This window comes from Oxyura jamaicensis, chromosome 4 (genome assembly GCF_011077185.1).
Source record: "Oxyura jamaicensis isolate SHBP4307 breed ruddy duck chromosome 4, BPBGC_Ojam_1.0, whole genome shotgun sequence".
Lineage (NCBI taxonomy): Eukaryota > Metazoa > Chordata > Aves > Anseriformes > Anatidae > Oxyura > Oxyura jamaicensis.
In genome coordinates this window covers 90,339,223-90,358,459 of record NC_048896.1, presented here as the reverse complement: position 1 = coordinate 90,358,459, position 19,237 = coordinate 90,339,223, and the positions used below count along the sequence as shown (strand labels likewise).

Below are 19,237 nucleotides of genomic sequence, written 5' to 3'. Positions count from 1 at the left end.
ATCAGTTAGGTTATTTATATGCTGAATATCACCTAATGCAGCCAACAGGGAAGGATAGATAGGTCAGTATTGTCTGCTTTCTGACGTTCTTGCTCTGTGGCAGTTGTCTTGTATGAGGATCACAGAATTCAAGAAGATCTGCACTGATAACCATCGTAGAGGATTACCTTTAAAAGGAAGTTATTTTGATGTAGACGATTTAATTACATTTCTGAAGCCAAGAACCTCTACGATACTAATGAAGAACAGTACCTACTAGGAGACTCAGCAACATCCTGCTCCTTCAGATGTGGCCAAGGCCGCTTTGAGCTCAAATGTCTGCAGTGAAGAATCAGAGACGCTGTCCACCAAAATTTTGAATGATCACAATTTGTGCGTAGAACCACTGCAAAAAGAAGGGCAAAGAGAGTGAAATAATGCATTTAACAACTTATTTATGTCCTCTCTAGGTTACTGGTCCAGGCAATATTTTCTCTTTCTATTTTCCAGATGGATTTCAATGAGCTAGGGAGGAAAAAAGTTCAAAACGCGCTGTTTAATCTAATTTTTTGTGTGTGTTATTTGCTTGCTTGTTTAACTAGGGCCAGGGAGCCTTGTCCGAGAGACTAAGGAGCTTTAGCATGCAGGATCTCTCGACCATTCGTGGAGACAGCAGCAGCACTGTTCCTCCGTCGGTCACTGTACGAACAAGTAGCAAACAGAGCCAGCCAAAACCATCCAGAAGTGCGTCGGAAGGCACTGGCAGCTCAGGTAAGTGCCAGCGTTATTTTCAGCGGTGTGTTGTCTGGAATATCACGCAGCTGAATGAAGTCATGCCGTGGGCAGCAATATATAGAAACAGACATCGCAGGCAGCACATACCAGAACTCACAGGACACAGGCACACTGTACACTTAAGAGAGAGAACAGTACCATCGTTTGTTGGTTACTATTCCTGGCTGGTATCAAGGACTGGACTTGAGCACGCAAGGGGGCCAGCATCAGTCTTTGCAACTTGAGCTGTAAGGTTTAAGTGCAAGCAGTGGTGGGTTTTCAAAGAGAGGGGCTAATGGAAGTGCCAAAAGCAGGGATAAGAATGCTCAGTAGTGGGCAAGGGTCATTATTATCATCACAGCCTTCATCTGGTGATATAACCTCTCTTTTATGCCATCTAAACATAAATGTGAGCTGTAATAGATAGCAAGTTTGAATTAGTCCCACTCCTGCTTCTTCTGAACTGTACAGTAGCTGTCCCTTGACGGCTTGAGGTCAAGAACCTCATCAGTGATGAAACCTACTGAGAAATAAAACCTGTACAAAGCACTCCTAGAAACAGAGACCGAGGTCTGGCAGCTATTTATAATACAAAGGATGTCTGCATATGCACTGTTACGGAAAGCTTTGAAAAGCAAAGGTTTGTTTTCAAATTCTGAAAGAGCAAAGGGGAGAACCAGCATGGTGGGAATAGAATCCATTCCTGAGGGTTTGGTTGTGAAAATTTATTTCAAGCTCGGTTAAAGAAATCTTAGTGAGCCTAGATCCAAAACATTTAACTGGGGATACGTGTGCAGATTAGTCCTGCTAAAAAATTGAGAGATGGAGCATTGTCCCAAGCAGGAATTCCCAGACACTGCCAAAGATCATGCAACTCAGCTGCTGGGATGAGAAACCACAGAGAGCTGCAGGCATGTCTTGCTAGTGTGTGAAACATGGGCTGGTAAGTTTGAAATTTAAAAGTTTCAGTGTGTGTGTGTTGAAGTCCGTGCAGACATTCACTGTGCTTCAAGCCTGTGTAGATTTCTACCCCCTGTAGTTTGCTTTAATTTTGGGAAGTGTTAGAAATGTTTTTTTTTTCCTTCCTAAAAAGTATCCTTCAAGCCCTGAGAATGCTGAGAATTATAGCTAGTGGACTTCTCTTCAGTTTTTTAGCATCATCTGTAGTTCTGTTCTCAAGGCAGCACACTGAGCTCTTAACCCATGCAATTTTCTGATTTTGATCTGGTTTCCGTACTGCACGAGGAAATGTCAAAGTGGATCTCTGAAAAATTGATCTGTTCGTAGACTTTTCCAACTGAGTCTGGTGTTTATCAGATTTTTTTTTTTTATCTTAAAAAAACGGAGATTTTGGTTTTAATTCTTCTTTTAATGAAATTGACACAGATTTGCAAAATCTTCTGAGAACTCTCTCTGTCCCATCTCCCTTTGTGATCTCCCTGAGAGGGTCCTGATCTCTCCTGTTCTGTGTGGGCACAAATATGGGTGTAGCCAGATTGATTCAAGGGGAGAATTGATCAAAGTCACGACTACCGTGTATGGGTGTGGAAGGGTGTGAGCGCTCAGTCAGACTTTATCACGCCTTGAGGGTCCTGTTCTGGGTGAGCCAACACTTTTATAGGCATGCCAAGCCCAGACCTGGTCTTACTGCTTCACCTCCCATGTTTGTTTAGGTGGATTTTTGATGGATTTTGTTTTCTCACAGAAACTCTAGACTTCTCCTTTATATTCCTGGTTTAGAGATAATGGGACTTACTCGGTCTGACATCAGAGAGAGTCAGCAGAAATACCCCCGCCTGTTCGACACGAGGGTGACTCAGCTGAAGGTCTCTGCTTTCTTGAAAAGGTCTTGGAAGCCACCAGCCCCTGGAAGGTCTGACAGCAGTAGCTGGGATACATAAAACCAGCTTATGTTAATAGAGAGCCTGGCTGGGACTGCAGATGCTGCCTGCAGCAGAAATCCTGCTTTCTGGAGGCTTTTAGGCAAGTCTTGAAGGAACTGGTCCTGCGTATGCAGGAGTCAGTGTGGTGCTCAGGAGGAAGAGTGTGCACGTTAGGACACCTGAATTCAGACCCTGCTTTATTGCAACGCACCTGGAGCTTAACTTTGCCCCTCGGTGTGTCTGTAAAACAGAACAAATTGTAATTCTCATGGGCAGGCCCAGAAAGCCACATGATAGAGGATTTTCATGTATTTCAGACCTTATACCTTAGAATATTTCTCGTGTGGCTTTCCTGTACACCTTACTTCAGCGAATATACCATGTAAAATACCTGATCAGTGAAAAAGTCCTGTCTGTGGATTGATCCCTATTTCTCAAGGAGGTTTCTCAGCCGTAGTAACAGTGCTCTGTCTTGTCACTGCCTCCTGAGAAGTTTCTATACAACCAAAATGCCCCTTTCTTACATTTACTTTTATTCTAGCCTTCATATTCCAATCCAAGCACCTGAGAAACTGCACGCGGGTGTGCTGGGATCTTGATGATGTGGGTGCCGTGCCCATGGCCCTTCTTCTGCCATTTGTTCATTCTGGTGCTCCTGCACTCCCCCATTTCCCTGCACCCTACCAACCCGCTACAATCCTCTGCAAGTGCAGCTCCCAAAGCCACTGAGTTTACAAAGGACCGGCAGCAGGGACAGGAACCCGAGGTGTTATTTTGTCTGGATGTGCTGAGAAGCGCTGATGTACGTGGGGTTTGCGTGAGGAAGGAGGCATTGCTAGGCCATAGCCAACCTTCCGGATGGGAAAGCCAAGCACTGCCGTAGCAGTTGTAACCCTTTTTACTCTGAGATTGGCATCTCCATGCCTGGGAGTGTGTGTGAGCATCACTCACTTCTGCAGGGGTCGCAGGCTTTGATGAAGTACGTACGCATACTGCCTGCGGCAGTGCTTTTGTAACATTTCTGAAAGCTCCTTTTATTTCTCTCCTATGGCTCTCAGGGATGCACAAAGGCTGACGAATTTGTTTGCCATCTAGCACAGGCTCTTAATTTTCTCAGGACGAGAGGCAGCAGCGTCAAGGAGAGAACAGGAGCCTTACGATAACAAGAAGAGCCGCCCTCAGGGCATGGAGCAGGCCAGCTGAGGCCACTCGAGCCACCCAGTAGGAAAGTGCTATAGGCTTGGGAAGAAATCCTGAAAATGGTGTAGCTGTGCTCCTAAGGCAGCCAGCCCTGGGAATATCAGGAGTTATTTTCTCATGCTGTCAGGCGTCTCTTTGGTGTTCACAATAAATCCTGCTGGGAAGCTGCCCTACGGCTCTTGGCCTCGGGCTGTGGCAGTCCCTGAGCTGGGAGAGTGTCCTGGGGAAGCAGTGCTGCTGCCTGCCCTCCTGTACACACTGCCCCACGCTGCTGCCAGCTACTGGCAGTGAAAGGCCTGAGCAGAACTCTGAGCTGATCTAGCGTTGCTGTTCTTGATTTCTTGAGTGTTCACCTTTCTATTTACACGTCTATATTTTTTCTTGTTGGTTAAGCCAGGGACTTGTGGGACCTGCAATAAATTAATTCAGTGTTTGATTCAGATAAAAAATACTTTCTTTTACAGTTTCTGTGGGATTATTTCTAACTCAGATGAATTTGCTGATAAACCTTACAGGGATGCTCCAAAACAACTCTGTTAAGACACCTTTGGAGAGATGCAGTATGAAGCCAAGCGGTGAGGAACGGGAAGCTCCTCACAGCTTTGCCACCAAACGAATGGTACATGGAAGGACAGGCGCACTTAAAACAACGTGGCAAACACAAGAGATGGCTCTTGAGGTCAAGATTACAGTTTAGATGAATCCTATTCCCTGAGCACTGTAAAAACAGCCAGATGTGGTGTGGGGCTTGGTGTTACTCAGTTCCAGTCCTGTTGGCATGACTGACTTTAAGAGCAGATGCAATATTTAAGGGAAAGTGATTTGGAAGGACAGGGATAGAGAGAGGTCTGCTGCCTTCCCTGCACAGAGGAGACAGCTGAAGCTCAGGTTTGTTGGTATGAAAACCCGCTCCCACAGCGAGCGCCAGGAGGGGCTTGGGTTCTGGTTTCACATCTCTCGGGCGTGCTTCCAAGCTCATCGAGAAAACTCTCCTGACACCGGTGGGCTTTGGCTCTGGCCAAAAGCTGGCTGCAGGACCATGCTGTACTCCGACTGCATTAAATAACTGCTCGGCTTGTTTCATTTCCATTGGTATGATTTTTTATAACGTGACTGGTGCCGGTTAGATTGATTTGTGACCCTCTGAATTGCCTTCTGACAGAAGGGAATCGCTGTGGGCAGACACAGCAAAGGGTTATTTTTGCCCTCTGAAGAGTGTCTTGTGAGGTCAAGTCATAGAAGGTGCCAGAGTTTGAGACAAGGGGAATTAGCTCTTCCTTTCCTGTACCTTTTGCTGCTTTTTCAGTAGCTACAACCACCCCTTGGCCAGGCACCGAAGGCAGCTGTGCTGTTGCTTGAGCAATAGCTGAGATGCTCGGCGAGCTTAACCCGCCGTCTCTGCTGCCTTTTGTGCCGACAGCTGAGCCGTAGGGCAGGCACCCGGTGTATTCACACCCAGCCCACAGAAAGACCCTGCTCCTCCTCCTCCTCCTCCCTGCACCTGGCCAAAAGCAGAGGACACGAGGAGCAACGTCTGCTTCGCTGTGCCTTGAAACACGTGCGTGAAACACACGCACCTCCCTTCAGCACACGCTGAGGAAACCACAGGGGTTGCCCCTCCTGCGTGTAACGGGCCGGCCACCTGTCCTCTTTATCTGATCCCTCGCTTTGCTCTTAGCTCAGCATTTCTCCATTTAGCCTCTTGGCAGCCTGATGGGAGCCTGTGATATTTTAGCCTCGATGCATGTCCCAACCTGTGCTTCTCCTCCGGGCAGAACTGCCCCTTTCATTTGGGAACTGTAAATGTCGTGGGGCTGCTCAACATTATAGAGAACGGGGAGCTCCAGGAAAGCATTTCCAAATATTTTTCAAGGCAATCCCATTTTTCTGGCAAATGCCCGGTTACCATCCACATACAGATGTGTCTGTATTAACAGTGGGGGCTTTTGCACTTCATAACTTTATCTTACTGCCTTAGAGACATCCTGAACAGCGCAGGTAAAACTTGTTCCCTTCTGCTGTGACTTGAGGAGTGGGATACTGGCCACAGAGCTCAGTCCCGCAGTTGATGCAAACATATGTGGTGGTTGCTGATGTCAGCTGAAACCTCCAGCGTGAGCACTGCAGCCAGCCTTTATTTTGGGAGAGGCAGAGGGACGTCCTCCAGCAAGCACATTTGCACTGCTTGACGGGACATTGGTGTCCAGAGCTGACACTGCCTCGGCCAGACTGTCACATCTCCCACGGCACCGTACGGCCCGGACCGAGTGCCCTTCCTGCTGACACTTACCTCAGGCAGAGATCGTCCTTAGCTGGGGTGATCTCAAAGCAGAAGCACGCAGTGTGCTTTCTGACACTCCTCTGTGCGGGAGAGTCAGGGCTTACGTCCAACTTGAGCTCTAAAGGCTTTGCAGGACAGAGCAGAAGTGTGGCAATATCAGTACTCAGGATATTCCTGGATGTCTCTGTCTCCACTCACCAGAAAAACTCCAGAAAGGTGTCTGAGAACAGCCCGTATGCATACGTTGTATGAGCTCTCAGAAAATAAATTGTCATAAAATTGAGATCAGTTACCTTCTACGTAAAATCAGAAGCTAAACCTGCTAAAAATCCCTCGAGCTGGCCCAGCCTCCTGTCTTTTATACAAAGACCACAGACTTCATGGCAGCGTCAAGCCAACAGGAGCCAGCAGACGTGCTGAAATGATACGACCCAGCTGCTTGCTTCTGCCCCACACCGTCCTTTCCTTTGGACACTTATAAAGCTTGTTTCCATACCCTGACCCCAGTCAGGGATTTGGTTCAGATTAAATGCTGTTTCTTGCTACCAGGCAGCGCTTGACCTGGGACAGGTCCTCAGACCTGCGAACAGCAGCAGACATCAGCACTGGGGCAGGGAAGGTGGGGGCTGCAGCGGGACTTCTTGCAGCAGCAGTGCTGGTTTGGGCTGGTTTAAAATGACCGTGGCACTACAGGAGGGCTGTCAGTGCAGCGCAGGATGATCGGGACCAAAGAAACCACACAAAGCTCAGACTTTTTTCCTCCAAAAGCTGCTTTTATCACTTATGTCGCTGTGAGGATTGAAGCGGAAGGCTCAAACTGGACGTGGTTCCTAGGCTGTTTCCTGAGGCAGAAACCAGCCACAAGGTGAAGCTGCAAAGGTCACAATTTTACAGCACCTGTGAGTCACCCGCACTGAAGGACAGAGCAGCTCCCTTGTTACTTGCATTCTTACAGTGATTCCACTGCAAAACTCCTCAGGGTGTCCCCTTGGGGATCTAGGGATGTATTTTAAAGGTGGGACCGGATGATCTTAGAGGTCTTTAGGTCTTTCCCAACCTAAATGATTCTGTGGTTCTGGATTCCTTCAGAAGCCACGTGAGTGACTGCACCAGTGCGTGCAAATGTCCCGCCTCAGCCCACTGAACAAACCATCCAAACAAGCCCCAGGACCGCAGCCTGTGTTTATCATCATGCAACCTTACACGTTGCTTCTCCACGCTCCCGCTCCCCTCTAGCCCGGAGTTATTTCTGTTTCGTGATGTGAGAGCAGGGCCAGGGAGCCGTACGCAGTGCTAGCCTTAGCACCCGTTAGCACAGCCTCAGGTGAGCCCCGAGCTTTGTGCTGGCGAAGAGAGACGGTTGTCTCTGTACAGACAGGAGCCCTGGAGTCCAGCTCGGGACTTCCCAGCAGAGGAAGCCACGCTAAGCGTTTTCTGAGAGGCAGTAGCTTACCTGGGTGAGTTCCTAACGCTCAGCTCCTCTTTCAGTGTGCACGTGTTGCTCGGTGTGCCGACTCCTCAGAGGTGAGTGCCGGATTTCCCACGCCCCGATACCCTTCTGGGCATGGCCGCGTTCCCCAGCCTGGCTTGCTCCTGCCGCCCCTACTCACTGCGTTTCCTAACACCAGGGAGCGAGCGAGGGGAAGGCCAGGCTGCGAGCCCGTTTGTAAGCCGTGTGTGTGCTGATGGCAATCCTGCGGTGCTGCTCACCTTACTGACCCGGGGTACCCAAGGGAGCGTTTCCCTGGAGAAAAGCCTCCCTCCTTTCTCTTCTGGAGGTTGTGCCGCTGTCCTTGCTGCACCAGTGTCACTCCCGCACCTCATATCGCCAGTCACACTAGTGCAAAATCATGGGGAACTCAGCAAGAGCATCCCTCCCTCAGTCCCAGCCCTGTCGAGCTCTGTTCCCGAAGGCTTGGCACACGTTTCTGCATTATTGGCAGGACATTTGTGTTTGGGACAGGCAGGATGAATGGCAGAGCCTAGAAGCAGACCCCGGTATGATGAAATACACTTGAACAGACTCTCCCTGCTTCGGTTTGTGTTAGAGATGTTTTTGACAAGCATCCCGCTGTCCCCAGCACCGCTCACATTTATAAACTTGGGGGCGCAGCAAACAGCTCGGCTGCTGGTGGTCTTCTCAGCGCTGTGCCAGCCAGCGAGGCCGTGAAGAGCCGAGCCACAGCCCTTCTGCGTTCCGTCCCAGCCACAGACGAAAGGAGAGGGAGGCCTCTGCTCTGGGCATGCTGGAGGATGGGGCTGCCAAGCACATTGTCCGAGAAGGAAGACGAAACCCAGACGGGCAGAGTCTTGTTGGTGGAAACAGACTTTGGTAATTCCTGCACACCTCAGCTCATGTGCTTCTTGTTTACCGTGCACGCTGCGGGCAGCCCGGGGCCTGAAGCCAGCAGATGGACAGAAGGATCGCTGTGCCGAGCAAAGGCAGTGCCGCTCCCAGGGCAGCCGGGTGTGCCACGCAGCATCGTGCAGTTTGGGGATCCCAGCCCGACCCTCTGTCTCCTTGCTCACTGTGTAGGTGGCAAACCGAGCCCTGCACCTGGGTTGTCGCCCTCCCTGTTCTCCTCTTCTGGCTCTTGGCACTAGCATGTTGAGTGTGCCATTCCAGGAGAGTGAAGCCCGTTTAAAGCTGCATCTGTTTACACAGACCTGAAGCGCTTGGATTCACGGCGTGTTTTATTAGCACCCTTCTAATCTGAGCCTAAACCCACTTCATGGATTTGCCTCTTCAGGGGGTATTTACAAAAGAATCGTTGAATCCCTAAGTGCTTAATCGGCACGAATTAATCTCAGGGAATCTCAGTCATTTAATGATGCTACAGCGGTAATTAGCCCAGTGTGTTTACAAAGTGGGCCCAAAGTCACGCTGGTCTGGTTTAAATGGAGTGCTCTGTCTCTCAGATTGGCCTGCCTTTGTTTTTTTCCTTGACATAATGCAGTCGCTCAGGCCGTGTTAATAGGAATACGCCGAGGCTCCATCTCAGAGGGGTCGTTCTGCCGGCACGGGCTGCCCGCTCTCTGTCTCCAAGGCGATGGAAGCATTAATGCACGCAGACCTTTGTCTGCCTGCCATCGCAAACGCTCCTTTGTCAGGGCAGCTTTGGTTGCCCAGGGACGGGTCCCTGCCTACGTAATGTGAACTTTTTTTCTCTAAGCCGAAAAGAAAAGAGGGCGAAGAAGAAGCCAAGTTCGCTTAGGCAGGACTGAATTGTTCTGCACTGCTGGCTCGGATCTTCCCTTGGTTCAGACCTTTGTGTGGCCACTTTCAGGACACAACCATTACAAGTACTCGTTCCCAAGGAGTTTATAATCCAAACGGGCAGATAGTCAAGCCTTGCATCAAGCAGGAAATTAAAGGCTGTCGTAGGGCTGTCAGGCGGCCTTTTTGGCAGGAGCACTTCCCTCAGCGCTCTTGCAGGTGAAACGGAATTGTTTCCCTTGCTGTCTGACTCACAAAAACCCCACAGCTCTTAGGAGAGCACAGAAGTCTGCCCACCCAGCTCCTAGGTAATATCCTGAGAGAAACACCGACGTGTTAACAGCAGCTTGGGCCAAAGCCCGGCGCTGTCCTGAAGCTGCGGCCCCCGGGTGCCGTGCAGCGGCTGGAGAGCGGGCTGAGTGCGGCACGAGGTGTGGGAGCAGGTCTGTCCCTGTCGTGGTGGGCTCCTCTGCCGCCGAAGCTGTTTGCTTCACCAAAGAGGAGCTTTTCCCTGCCCAGCCGGCTTGCCGCAGCTGGTCTGCACGTGACAAGGTGTCGGCACAGCTCAGGACGTCCATCTTCTGCTCTGGTACCCTCAGTAACACAAGCGTGGGCATCCTCCCGCCTCTTCTTGACAGCTTCTGTCTCAGCTCCTCTTGCCCTTGTTCAGCACCTTGCTCAAAAACCTTGGTCCAGGCTCCTCCCAGGTCTGTACCCACGTTTCTGACGAATCCCTTCCGCATCCAAGGCCTGTGGAAAGCCAGCCCGCAGCCCTCAGGAACAGCAGTGCAGTTCCCTAAGTGCTTGCTGAAGGGGAAGGACAGGGTGAAAATCTCCAGGGACGTCTGTTTGTCTTTCGGCAGTGCCCGGTGAATGCTTAAGTGCTGGGCAATGTCCAGCAGGCCTGCCTGGGCCTTGTGTTTAAGAAATAACCAGTTTTCCAGTCAGTGCTGTGATCGCAACTAACTCAGGTGCTGCTGGGGAGAGCTTCCTTGGCATGGCTGAGTGGGGGGGGGGGGGCGGTTTGAGTCTTGGCAGAGAGTAAAGATATTTATAATCCAATGTATATCAGGAAAGCTATGGCTGCATCTATCCGAGGGGGGATTTTGTACTGAAACGCTGACCGGGTGCCTCAGGCGTTGTAAGGAACGTGCAGGGACTCCAGAGGGGAACAACGGGAGCGTTTTGTGGACGTGCACCGGGGGGCCGTGCTCCGTATCAGCCACCAGCACCATAACACACACCTTTAACACCACAGACTGACAGCCAGCCTAGCCTAGGTGTTGCCAGCCCTACACAGGGTGTTGCAGCAGAAAGGCAGCTCTGGAGCTTTCCCACTGACATAACGTGGGATCTGCACTGTCACCCTGCAGGCAAGGTGACAGAGCACACACACGGCCAGCTGTACCGTAGGACGTTCACGTAATCGTGTTTTAAACCAACCACCTTACTGCTGCATCAGATGTGTTCAGCCCCTTCTTCGTGGTGTGCTGCTGTTCTTAAAAGTGAATTGACTTTTCACCAAGGGAGCTGTCATATCTCCCTGAACAAAGCCATTTAAACAGTCTGGGTGAGTTCACTCTTGTTCGTAGCTCGCTTCCAGCTCTCATGCTGGGGAGTTACAGATTTTTTTTAACCTTTATTTCACTGAGCGTGAAGGCCAAACAACTGCTTTCTGTTGCTCCAGGCATTTTATTCCTCAAGATTTCCCTTTTAAATGCTGAATCGATTTTTTTCCAGGCGTGACTTGTGTCAGTTTGCACCAGTACCTCTGAACGGCAATTTGGGTGTCTCTCTGGTATTTAAAAATATTTTAATATTTATCTGAGTAATTTCAGGGCAGGAAACATTGTCACAGAAAGTCAGTAGGCTCTTCAAGTACATTTGCATTTTAGCAGCCAAGTTCAAACATTCACGGTTGTTTAATAACCTCGAGTTCAACCACAGATGTTATGAAAGCAAAGATGCAGATTTCTGTGCTCTGAACCCATGTTCCTTCTACACCCAAATGCTTTCCCCTAACAGTTTATTCTTTCCTTTTCTCTATGTAAATATTATGGGACTCTGATGTAAGTGTTACGGATTGCATGGGTTTTCTTCTGAGGTGTTTGGAATAGCCTAGCACTTAACAACTTAATCACTTGTGGGATGTGTTTTCATTAACCGGTGACTTTGTTGACGATGTGACTGGGCTGGTTTGCTTTGGTTGCACTTGACTTCAGCTTCGGAAGGCTGAGCACCCGTCTGCCCCTGTTTTGTGGCTGGTCCAGTTGGCTGCTTCTAACTTCTTGGTTTGGCAATGAGAAGTGTTGGGGAAGTACGGGACTTGGGTCAATGTCTTTTGGAAATGATGGCAAATTTGTCTTTGTTTCAGGGAAACGAAGCTGATCACCATCACATAATAAATATCCGCTCTCTCGCTCTTACTAAGTGCTCTGCAGAGCTCCTTACACAAAGGATCCCCCAGAAAGGCTTAGCTTTGGAGTGACTTCGTCTTCCTTAACAATAATACAACACCTTGTTCCTGCTGGTGTAGTGGCTGTGGTTTGTCCGAGTGTCCCGAGGACTTACAGTGACGGGAGCAGGAAGTATTGCCTGGGACAATAAAGGGGATCCACCTCTCAAAAGCTCTGGGGAGCCTGATTCCCGCTGTATTTACGTGTCCAAACATTTCAGTGTCCAAATACTTACTTATCAAAGTCCTTTGCTCGTCTGGAGCTAGTGGGCAAGGTCCTGACCTCTGTTACACTGGTGTAAACCCACAGGAGTCAGTCCGTATCCACACGGCAGCACAGGTCAGAGCCTAGTCACTAACAAAGCAAGGGCTGTTGTGCTAGACGGGTTTTGCCAGGGAGATTTTTCAGCCCGTGCAGAATCACTGAGAGTAACGATGACAAAGACCTGGCCCTACGTTTCCTTGTCCAGGCTGGGTTGTTCCCTGTAGAGCATTTAATAGCTTTGATTCCACCTCTGCTAAATGCTCAGGCATCTACTCCAGCTTGCAATATGCCCAACTTCAGGACTTCCCACCCAGTGTGTTGGTGATATTATATGGGTTCCCTCGGAAGGAATTAGGATAGGGTGATAGGGACTGGAATTAAGGGGTCTTGGGACTGTTTACAGTCAGGTCTTGCCTTGCCTTGGAGAGGAGAGGAGTATAATCTGGCCTGAATGCCAAAAAGATGTTTGCAGGAGGCAGCAGCAGCTTGCAGCAGCTTCAGCCTGGGACAGCAGCAGTTTTCCCATTTCTGTGATGATTCTGCTCCTCCCTGCAGAGGTGTGGAAGCAGAAATGTGGGAGGTGAAGGCACCCAAAAGGCACTGGGCTCTGAGGTGGGCAGTGAGAACCTCCTGAAGGTGAGAGCACCAGGGGAGGCCCTCGGACTTACACAGCCCCCTCCTGGCTGTGAAGCACTGCCTGGAGCAGCACACGCTGCTGGCTCAGCCACTTTGGGGACATCTGATGGTGGCCTGAGGCCCCAAAGCCTCAGAGCCTGGAGACAGCTCTTAGAAACCCCCAGGAGTTGACTTGAGGCCAGGCATTGCCCTCGAGAAGCTCGTGCCAGCCCTGACAGCGTTTTGCTCTTTGATCTGCCCCTTCTCCAGAGCCAAACATCGGTGGCCCAGACCCCATCTGTTCCCTGTAAGCCTCCTTTCCCCCCAATTCTTCACATCTGCTCGCTATTCTGCTTCATTCCCTGCTCTACTCCCGTTTCTCCTCCTGCAGAGGACTCACTCTCGGCGTAGCAGTTCTTTTTTATCCTGTAATCGCCCTATTTGCAGAAAACCAACGCCAGAGTTGGTCCCTGCTCCGCAGCCCTTCTGAGACGAGTTGCTCCAATCCCACAACCACGGGACAAAGTCTGGCTCCCCAGCTCAGTACGAGGTAGGGATTCCTGCAGTACTCATGTCCTGAGCCAGGACGGGCAGGGGATCCTCCAGCCCCTTCTCCCTCCGGCTCCCAGGGGATGTCTGCACTCAAGATCTGCTCCCACCAGTGCTCAGCAGCTTTCACGCTTCCAGGTCAGTGAGGCTGAAGCAAAACTGGTTCCCAGGTGGGTGTTTTTTGGTACCTCATTCCCAACGAGATGGAGCAGGGGAGAAGAGGGCCTCTGCCCAGCTTCCAGGGGACTTTGGGAACCTCTCTGCTGTGGGGTCAAAGCAGCGTGTGCCTGCCTGGGGTCTGAGCTCTCCCCCAGGCTTCAAAGAACAGCTCCAGGCCAGGGACGTGATGTCCGGGCTGCTGGGGAGAATGGAGGAGCCCACGGGGGCGTTGTGCATCTGCCCTGCTGCTTGTGGAGGCAGAACATAGCTGGCAGCGCTTTCTGGACGTCTTATGAACCACCACCCAATTCAGGAGAAAATAGCGATGGGGGAAGCAGTGTGGGCTGGAAAGCATGGAGCTCCCCGGAGCGTTATCAGGGCAACACATCCCTCTGTCTCCTTTGGCAGCGAGTGGCTGACAGCAGGAGAAGGGCAGCAGAGCACCTCTGATCCCATACACAGCTTCAGCAGCTGATGTCTCCACAGGAAGCTCTGCTTCTGGTTCTCCAGCACCCTCTGGCCTGTTCCCTTTCCCCAGGGAAACCCCTTATCCCCCTGCAGCGGCACAGGGCTGGGTGGGTGTTGGGCCTCCGTGCGGACCTCGGGGAGGCACTTTACAGAAGTCCCGACCCATTTTTGGCACCAGCCTGCCCGAAGTCCAGCCTGCAGCCTGCATCTGAGGCTCCTCTGGGGAGGTAACACACGAATTGGTGTCGGGGCAGGCTGCAGCTGTGGACACGCTTGGTTCAGGCTGTGCCCAAGCTCTGAGCAAACAGCTTTTAAAACAAGCTTGTCTCCTTTTGTCCTTGGCGTACGGAGGCACCAAGGGCCATCTCCTGCACCCAAGAGGACCTAAGCTAGGCTTCTCCTGGATATCTCACTTCCCAAGTGGAAGGATGAAATAGGAAATGAAATAGAATGTCCCTGGACTGTTTTGCCAAGGGATTTAAAGAACATTTAGTATTATCCTTACAGTATAGTCTTACCACCACAGTCCTATGCAGAAAAAAATAAAAATTCAGCATTGTCCCAGGCCTCTCTGCAGTGTGACCGTCAGCATTTTCGGTACTGCTGGGATAAAAGTCAAATTCCAGCTCTCCCTGAGAACCTGTGTCGGTGTATCCCAGCCTGCCCACGTGAGTGGTGGTAAAGGGGTAGAGACACGGGGGCAGCAGCCAGAGGACGGCGTGCACTGCTCTCCTGCAGCAGCCACAAGCTGAGCCTTTAAGGATCTGAGATTGGGATCAGACATTTAAGAATCCTTTTGCTGTAGTCTTTGGTCCAGCAGAGTCTTGCAGTGAGGCTGAGACAAGAAGTACAGAACATCATTTCTGTGTACGTTTGTAGAACAGTCTAGTCAGAGACCCAACAAGTGTGAGTCATGTTGTCGAAGCACCAAGCACTTCCACTTCTGCCATGTTTTAGAATAATAGTAATAATAAAAAAACATGACTCTCAGTTAATCTAAGAAAGCTCCAGCCCTGCTGGTAAGAAGCTGCCCGCAGAGACGCAGGGAGCTCGGTCGCGCTGGGAGGCCCTTCTGGAGCTCTTGCTTTGGGCTGGCCACTGAAAATACCATATTTTTTCACTGCCTGGATTTGAGGCAGCAAATGCATCGTCCAAATGACCAGTCCCGCAACGATCATGTCGTAAATCACAAGGATGAGAAGCACCAAGCAGGTATTAGTGATCTGTAGTCATGGTCCCACTCTGCCTTCAGATCCATCAGTGGTAACAGGCTGTAGGATTTGCTTTAGGGACAGAGGAGGACTTTTCCCCACTGGTCTCGTAACAGCACAACCTACTGAGAGCCCCTTCAATGCCCCTTGAAGTTTTTTGTTAACTTCAGTGGATTTTAGACTGGGCTCTTGGCTGGAGCTCTCCCAGCTTCCAGTCAGTTACTGCTGCTGCACTTTCTGCACCCCAGGAAGCTGTCTCCAGGCTCTCCGCAGGGCTTCAGCACTCACTTCGTGTCTTCCAGAGGACACTTCTTCTAGAAAGAGTACATGTAGGAACGATGGATGAATCAGCAATTCAAGAAATCAATGATTTCATTTATCCCTGAGCCAAACAAATTTATTTCTAGAGTCAATCTCCAGAAAACCAGACTGAATTTAGTCTGAATTCCACATAAACAGTCCAAGTAGAGCTTATGATGTCTTTGCAAACGAGGTCATTTTGATTTCTAACCCCACAACTGCTGTTACTGGAGTGTGAAGTGTGAACCTTCTGACTATTAATCCCGGGAAGATGCATGGCTTTGCAGTGGGCTGGGGTTTGGTGGGGCGTGAATCAAACCATCGCTGATCTTCCTCGTCCTTTGTCTCCACGTTTAGCCCACAAACGGCCACGTTAAATAGATGTGAACGATAAATATGAAAAGCCACGGCAGGCAAACTGTGAAACAAAAGGCTCTGTGTTCTCAGATGATGAAGAGAACGATTTGTTGGCTTGCGCATCCATGAACAAAAGGCCCAAAAGGAAGGATCAGCCCCTTGAGGTACTTCCTGCTGTCAAGGTTCCTCCTTCTGTCAAGTTCTTTGAATAGCTGAATGAACATCTTTCTTTGGTCTAAAAACACAGTCCAAAAGCGATACATGTCCAGTCTTTCAGGGGTGAGTCTTGCTGTGGGAACACTCAGTTTCCTACATGTGTGGATTCCCTTCAGGATTTCAACAGGTCAGTCAGGCCCGGTGTTAACAAGTATGGTTTAAGTTGCTACATGGAAGCAAAAAGAGCTAAAGGAGACCCAGATCTCACACCATGGTCTGCCAAAAGCAATTTTAGAGACATCTTCTTATGGAGGAACTCCAAGCTCTGTGAGAGACGCCATAGGCAAGGGATCCTTCCAGGCCTGGGCAGGGGGGAACAGAGCCATGGCCTGCAGCCCTGATGTAGCACTGGGATTTGAGCCAGATCCCCCAACGTGGGGAAGGTGGTTTGGTCCCCCCTCCCCGTGGTGTGGTTTGGCTAGCAGTTACATCTCCTTCTGGTGGGATGTAGAATCATAGACTCAGGGAATCACTTAGAAAATGATCTGTAAGGTGATCAAATCCACCCGTTAGCCCAGCACTGCCAAGTCTACCACTAAACCACATCCCTAAGCACCACATCGTGTAAATACCTCTGGGGGTGGGGACTCAACCACTTCCCTGGACAGCCTGTTCAATGCCTCACAACCATTTCAGTAAAGAAATTTTTCCTAATACCCAACCCAAACCTCCCCTGGCACAACTTGAGGCCACTTCCTCAACTACCCTGAGGTAGTTGCAGAGAGCAATGAGGTCTGCCCTGAGCCTCCTCTGCCCTAGACCAAACACCCCCAGCTCCCTCAGCTGCCCTTCACCAGCTCCATAGTCCTGCTCTGGACACGCTCCAGGGCCTCGATGTGCTTCTGGTAGTGAGGGGCCCAAAGCTGAACACAGCACTGAGGTGCAGCCTCACCAGAGCCGAGTACAGAGGGACGATCACCTCCCTGCTCCTGCTGGCTGCACTATTCCTCATACAAGCCAGGATGCCTTCTTGGTCCCCTGAGCACACTGCTGGCTCTCCTTCAGCTGGCTCTCCACCAATACCCCCAGGCCCCTTCGCACCAGGCAGCTTTCCAGCCACTCGCCCCCCAGCCTGTACGCTCCATGGGGTTGTTGTGCCCCAAGTGCAGGACCCTGCTCTGCTCTTACCGTGAGAAGGTGCAGCCTCGGTGGCTGCTCTCCGAGCTGCCAAGCAGCCTCCCAGAGGAGGCAGAGCTCCTCGTTCCTGATTTAGGATATTTACCGTGCAGCTGATGGCTGCTTTGCTGTAAGAGCGGGCTGGCTTCCCAAAGAAGCTCTCTTCCAAGCTGCAGGAGGTACTGCTCGAGCTGTTGGGCTGTGTCGCAGGGCTCCCGGTTTACAGATGGAGACTGAGGCAGCAGCTCAGAGCCTGGGTGGCTCTGTGGATGTGGCAGGATCCCTGATGGCCGTACACGGCAGCTTCCTTCCTCAGCTCTTCTCTGCCGGCCGTGCCCTTCTGGGTACAGCCATCCACCCTGGTCCCCGGTGCTTCTGGGGGCTTGGGGTAAAATTTCAGAGAAGCTGCTCTGCAGCATCTGGTAACCCATTTCTCTCTGTGAATCTGACAAGAGCCAGGGCCAAGCCAAAGCTTTTCAGAGAGAATTACACAACACAGACGATTATTTGTTGTTGTTTGCTTACTTTTCTAACCAATTTCTGTCTCAGTCAGTTTGGTCTGGGGAGCGGGGCTAATCAAAGTAAGCCGATTTCACGGGGTTGGTGTGGCTCCTCTGGGGCATTCGGTGGCTCTCGTGGGCAGGCTGGCCTGGGAGTCTGTCTGTGCATCTCCGCACTAGAGCCTGCTGCTCAGTTTTTAAAGCCCTCCGCATCAGCCGGCTGCAAGGCACAATGGCAGCAGTCCTCACCCAAACCAGTGTCAGCAGAGCGTGCCTGTGCAGCCTCCCCAGCAAGAAGCGGATCTTTGGAAAGATCTCTGCCTGGCGGGAAGGAGAGGCGCAGCGTGTTCCGCCTCGGGGACCCTCTGTGCTTCGCGGTGCCCCGAGGAGCTGTGCCCCTGGAGGGGCTGGACGGAGCAAGGTGGGTGGGAAACACCAGAGTGGGCTTCCTACCACCGCTTTGCTCTCTGGGTCCAGTGGCTGCAGGAATTTGCACCGATTTACCCTGCCTGCTTTGACCATTGTGTGATCAGGGGTCTTTAGCCATGCCTTTAACCAGGTGCCAGAGGGGCAGGTGTTGGTTTGACTCGGGTAAGGGTCTACAAAGGTTTTCTGAAAGGGTTTGGTCCTCAGCTGGTGCTTCATTAACGAGCTTCAGGGCCGAGATGTGCTTCTCTCGTTCTTCATGCCTGAAACAGGATCATTACCGCAGAGGTGCCACAAAGACGGGTGAGTTTTGAGGAAAGAAACGACATTTCCTAACACGCCACTGATGGTTTTCTCTCCCCTCTCTGCAGGCACCGCCTAGGACCCTTAGACCTCGCTTCAGGAAGAAAAGTACCTTGTCCTCTGCCACCGAAACAATGTGAGTGCAATGAGCCAATAGCACCAAGATCCACAGAATGTCTCTCTTCTGCCTTAAAGAGCTACTCGATAATAATGTAGGAAACAGCAGCGGGATGGATGTGCTTCGATGTACAGCGTTGTAGACATGGCCTTTCTCTCTCCTCTCTCCGTACCCGTTCCATGCTTCTCGCGTTTGTCAGTGACATGGTTAGGACAGCCTGACGGAGCCCTGTGGATTCAGAGTCCCTGTTTTGTTTGCAGAGCGTCCCCCCACTCGTGCTGACCCTGTCGGGCTGTACATTTACAATTCTCATTTGTCTGCATAGCTCTGGCCTTGTGAATGCACAGCGAAGGCAAAAATACTCAGTTGCTCATGATGATGCATTGACAGTGCATTTATTTGTGGCTTTCTCATTAAGGAAGTGGGTCTGCAGAAGCCACGGATTTCTCTTCCCTCCCTTCCTCCTCAAGGCAGTGGTGCTGTAACAAGTATCTCGGTATTCTGGCCGTTCAAAATGCCCAGGACTCGTTAGGGAGGGCTGAGCTGTGATGCCGTTTCTCTTCCTGCAAGTAGGCCACGCGTACTTTGGGCCAACCATTGCGCTAAAGAGACAGAGAGACAGGATTTGGAGAGGACGAGGAAGAGAGGTGCAAGGGAAGATAAATGGTTTCAACAAGGTAATGTAAGGGGAGTCTTAATTTTGATCAGCCTGAGCCAGGAGAGGATTGTGTGGAGAACGACGGAGCATATTGCTTGTGGCAAATGTTCCACCTCCACTTCTGAAGCGTGAGCGAGGCAGTCGTGTGCTAGCTGCAGCTGCACGCATTAGAATCGCTTTAGTGACT

The 19,237-nt window shown here is 50.9% G+C and overlaps 1 protein-coding gene across 4 annotated transcripts in view; it reads left to right on the top strand.

Annotated features, from left to right (window-relative positions):
- The window catches only part of REEP1 (receptor accessory protein 1), a 60,930-nt gene extending 42,162 nt beyond the window's left edge, over nucleotides 1-18,768 (top strand). For 2 of the 4 annotated variants that reach the window (XM_035326012.1, XM_035326011.1), the window contains 4 exons: nucleotides 582-750; nucleotides 7,606-7,641; nucleotides 15,738-15,877; nucleotides 18,343-18,768. In XM_035326012.1, the coding sequence (XP_035181903.1) occupies nucleotides 582-750; nucleotides 7,606-7,641; nucleotides 15,738-15,877; nucleotides 18,343-18,414 (417 nt within the window). In that variant the 3' untranslated portion in view covers nucleotides 18,415-18,768. Of the gene's footprint in view, nucleotides 1-581; nucleotides 751-7,605; nucleotides 7,642-11,708; nucleotides 11,990-15,737; nucleotides 15,878-18,342 lie in introns of those variants that run through there. The other 2 variants (XM_035326013.1, XM_035326014.1) reach the window with 2 other exon arrangements.
- Nucleotides 18,769-19,237: the final 469 nt, after the last annotated feature.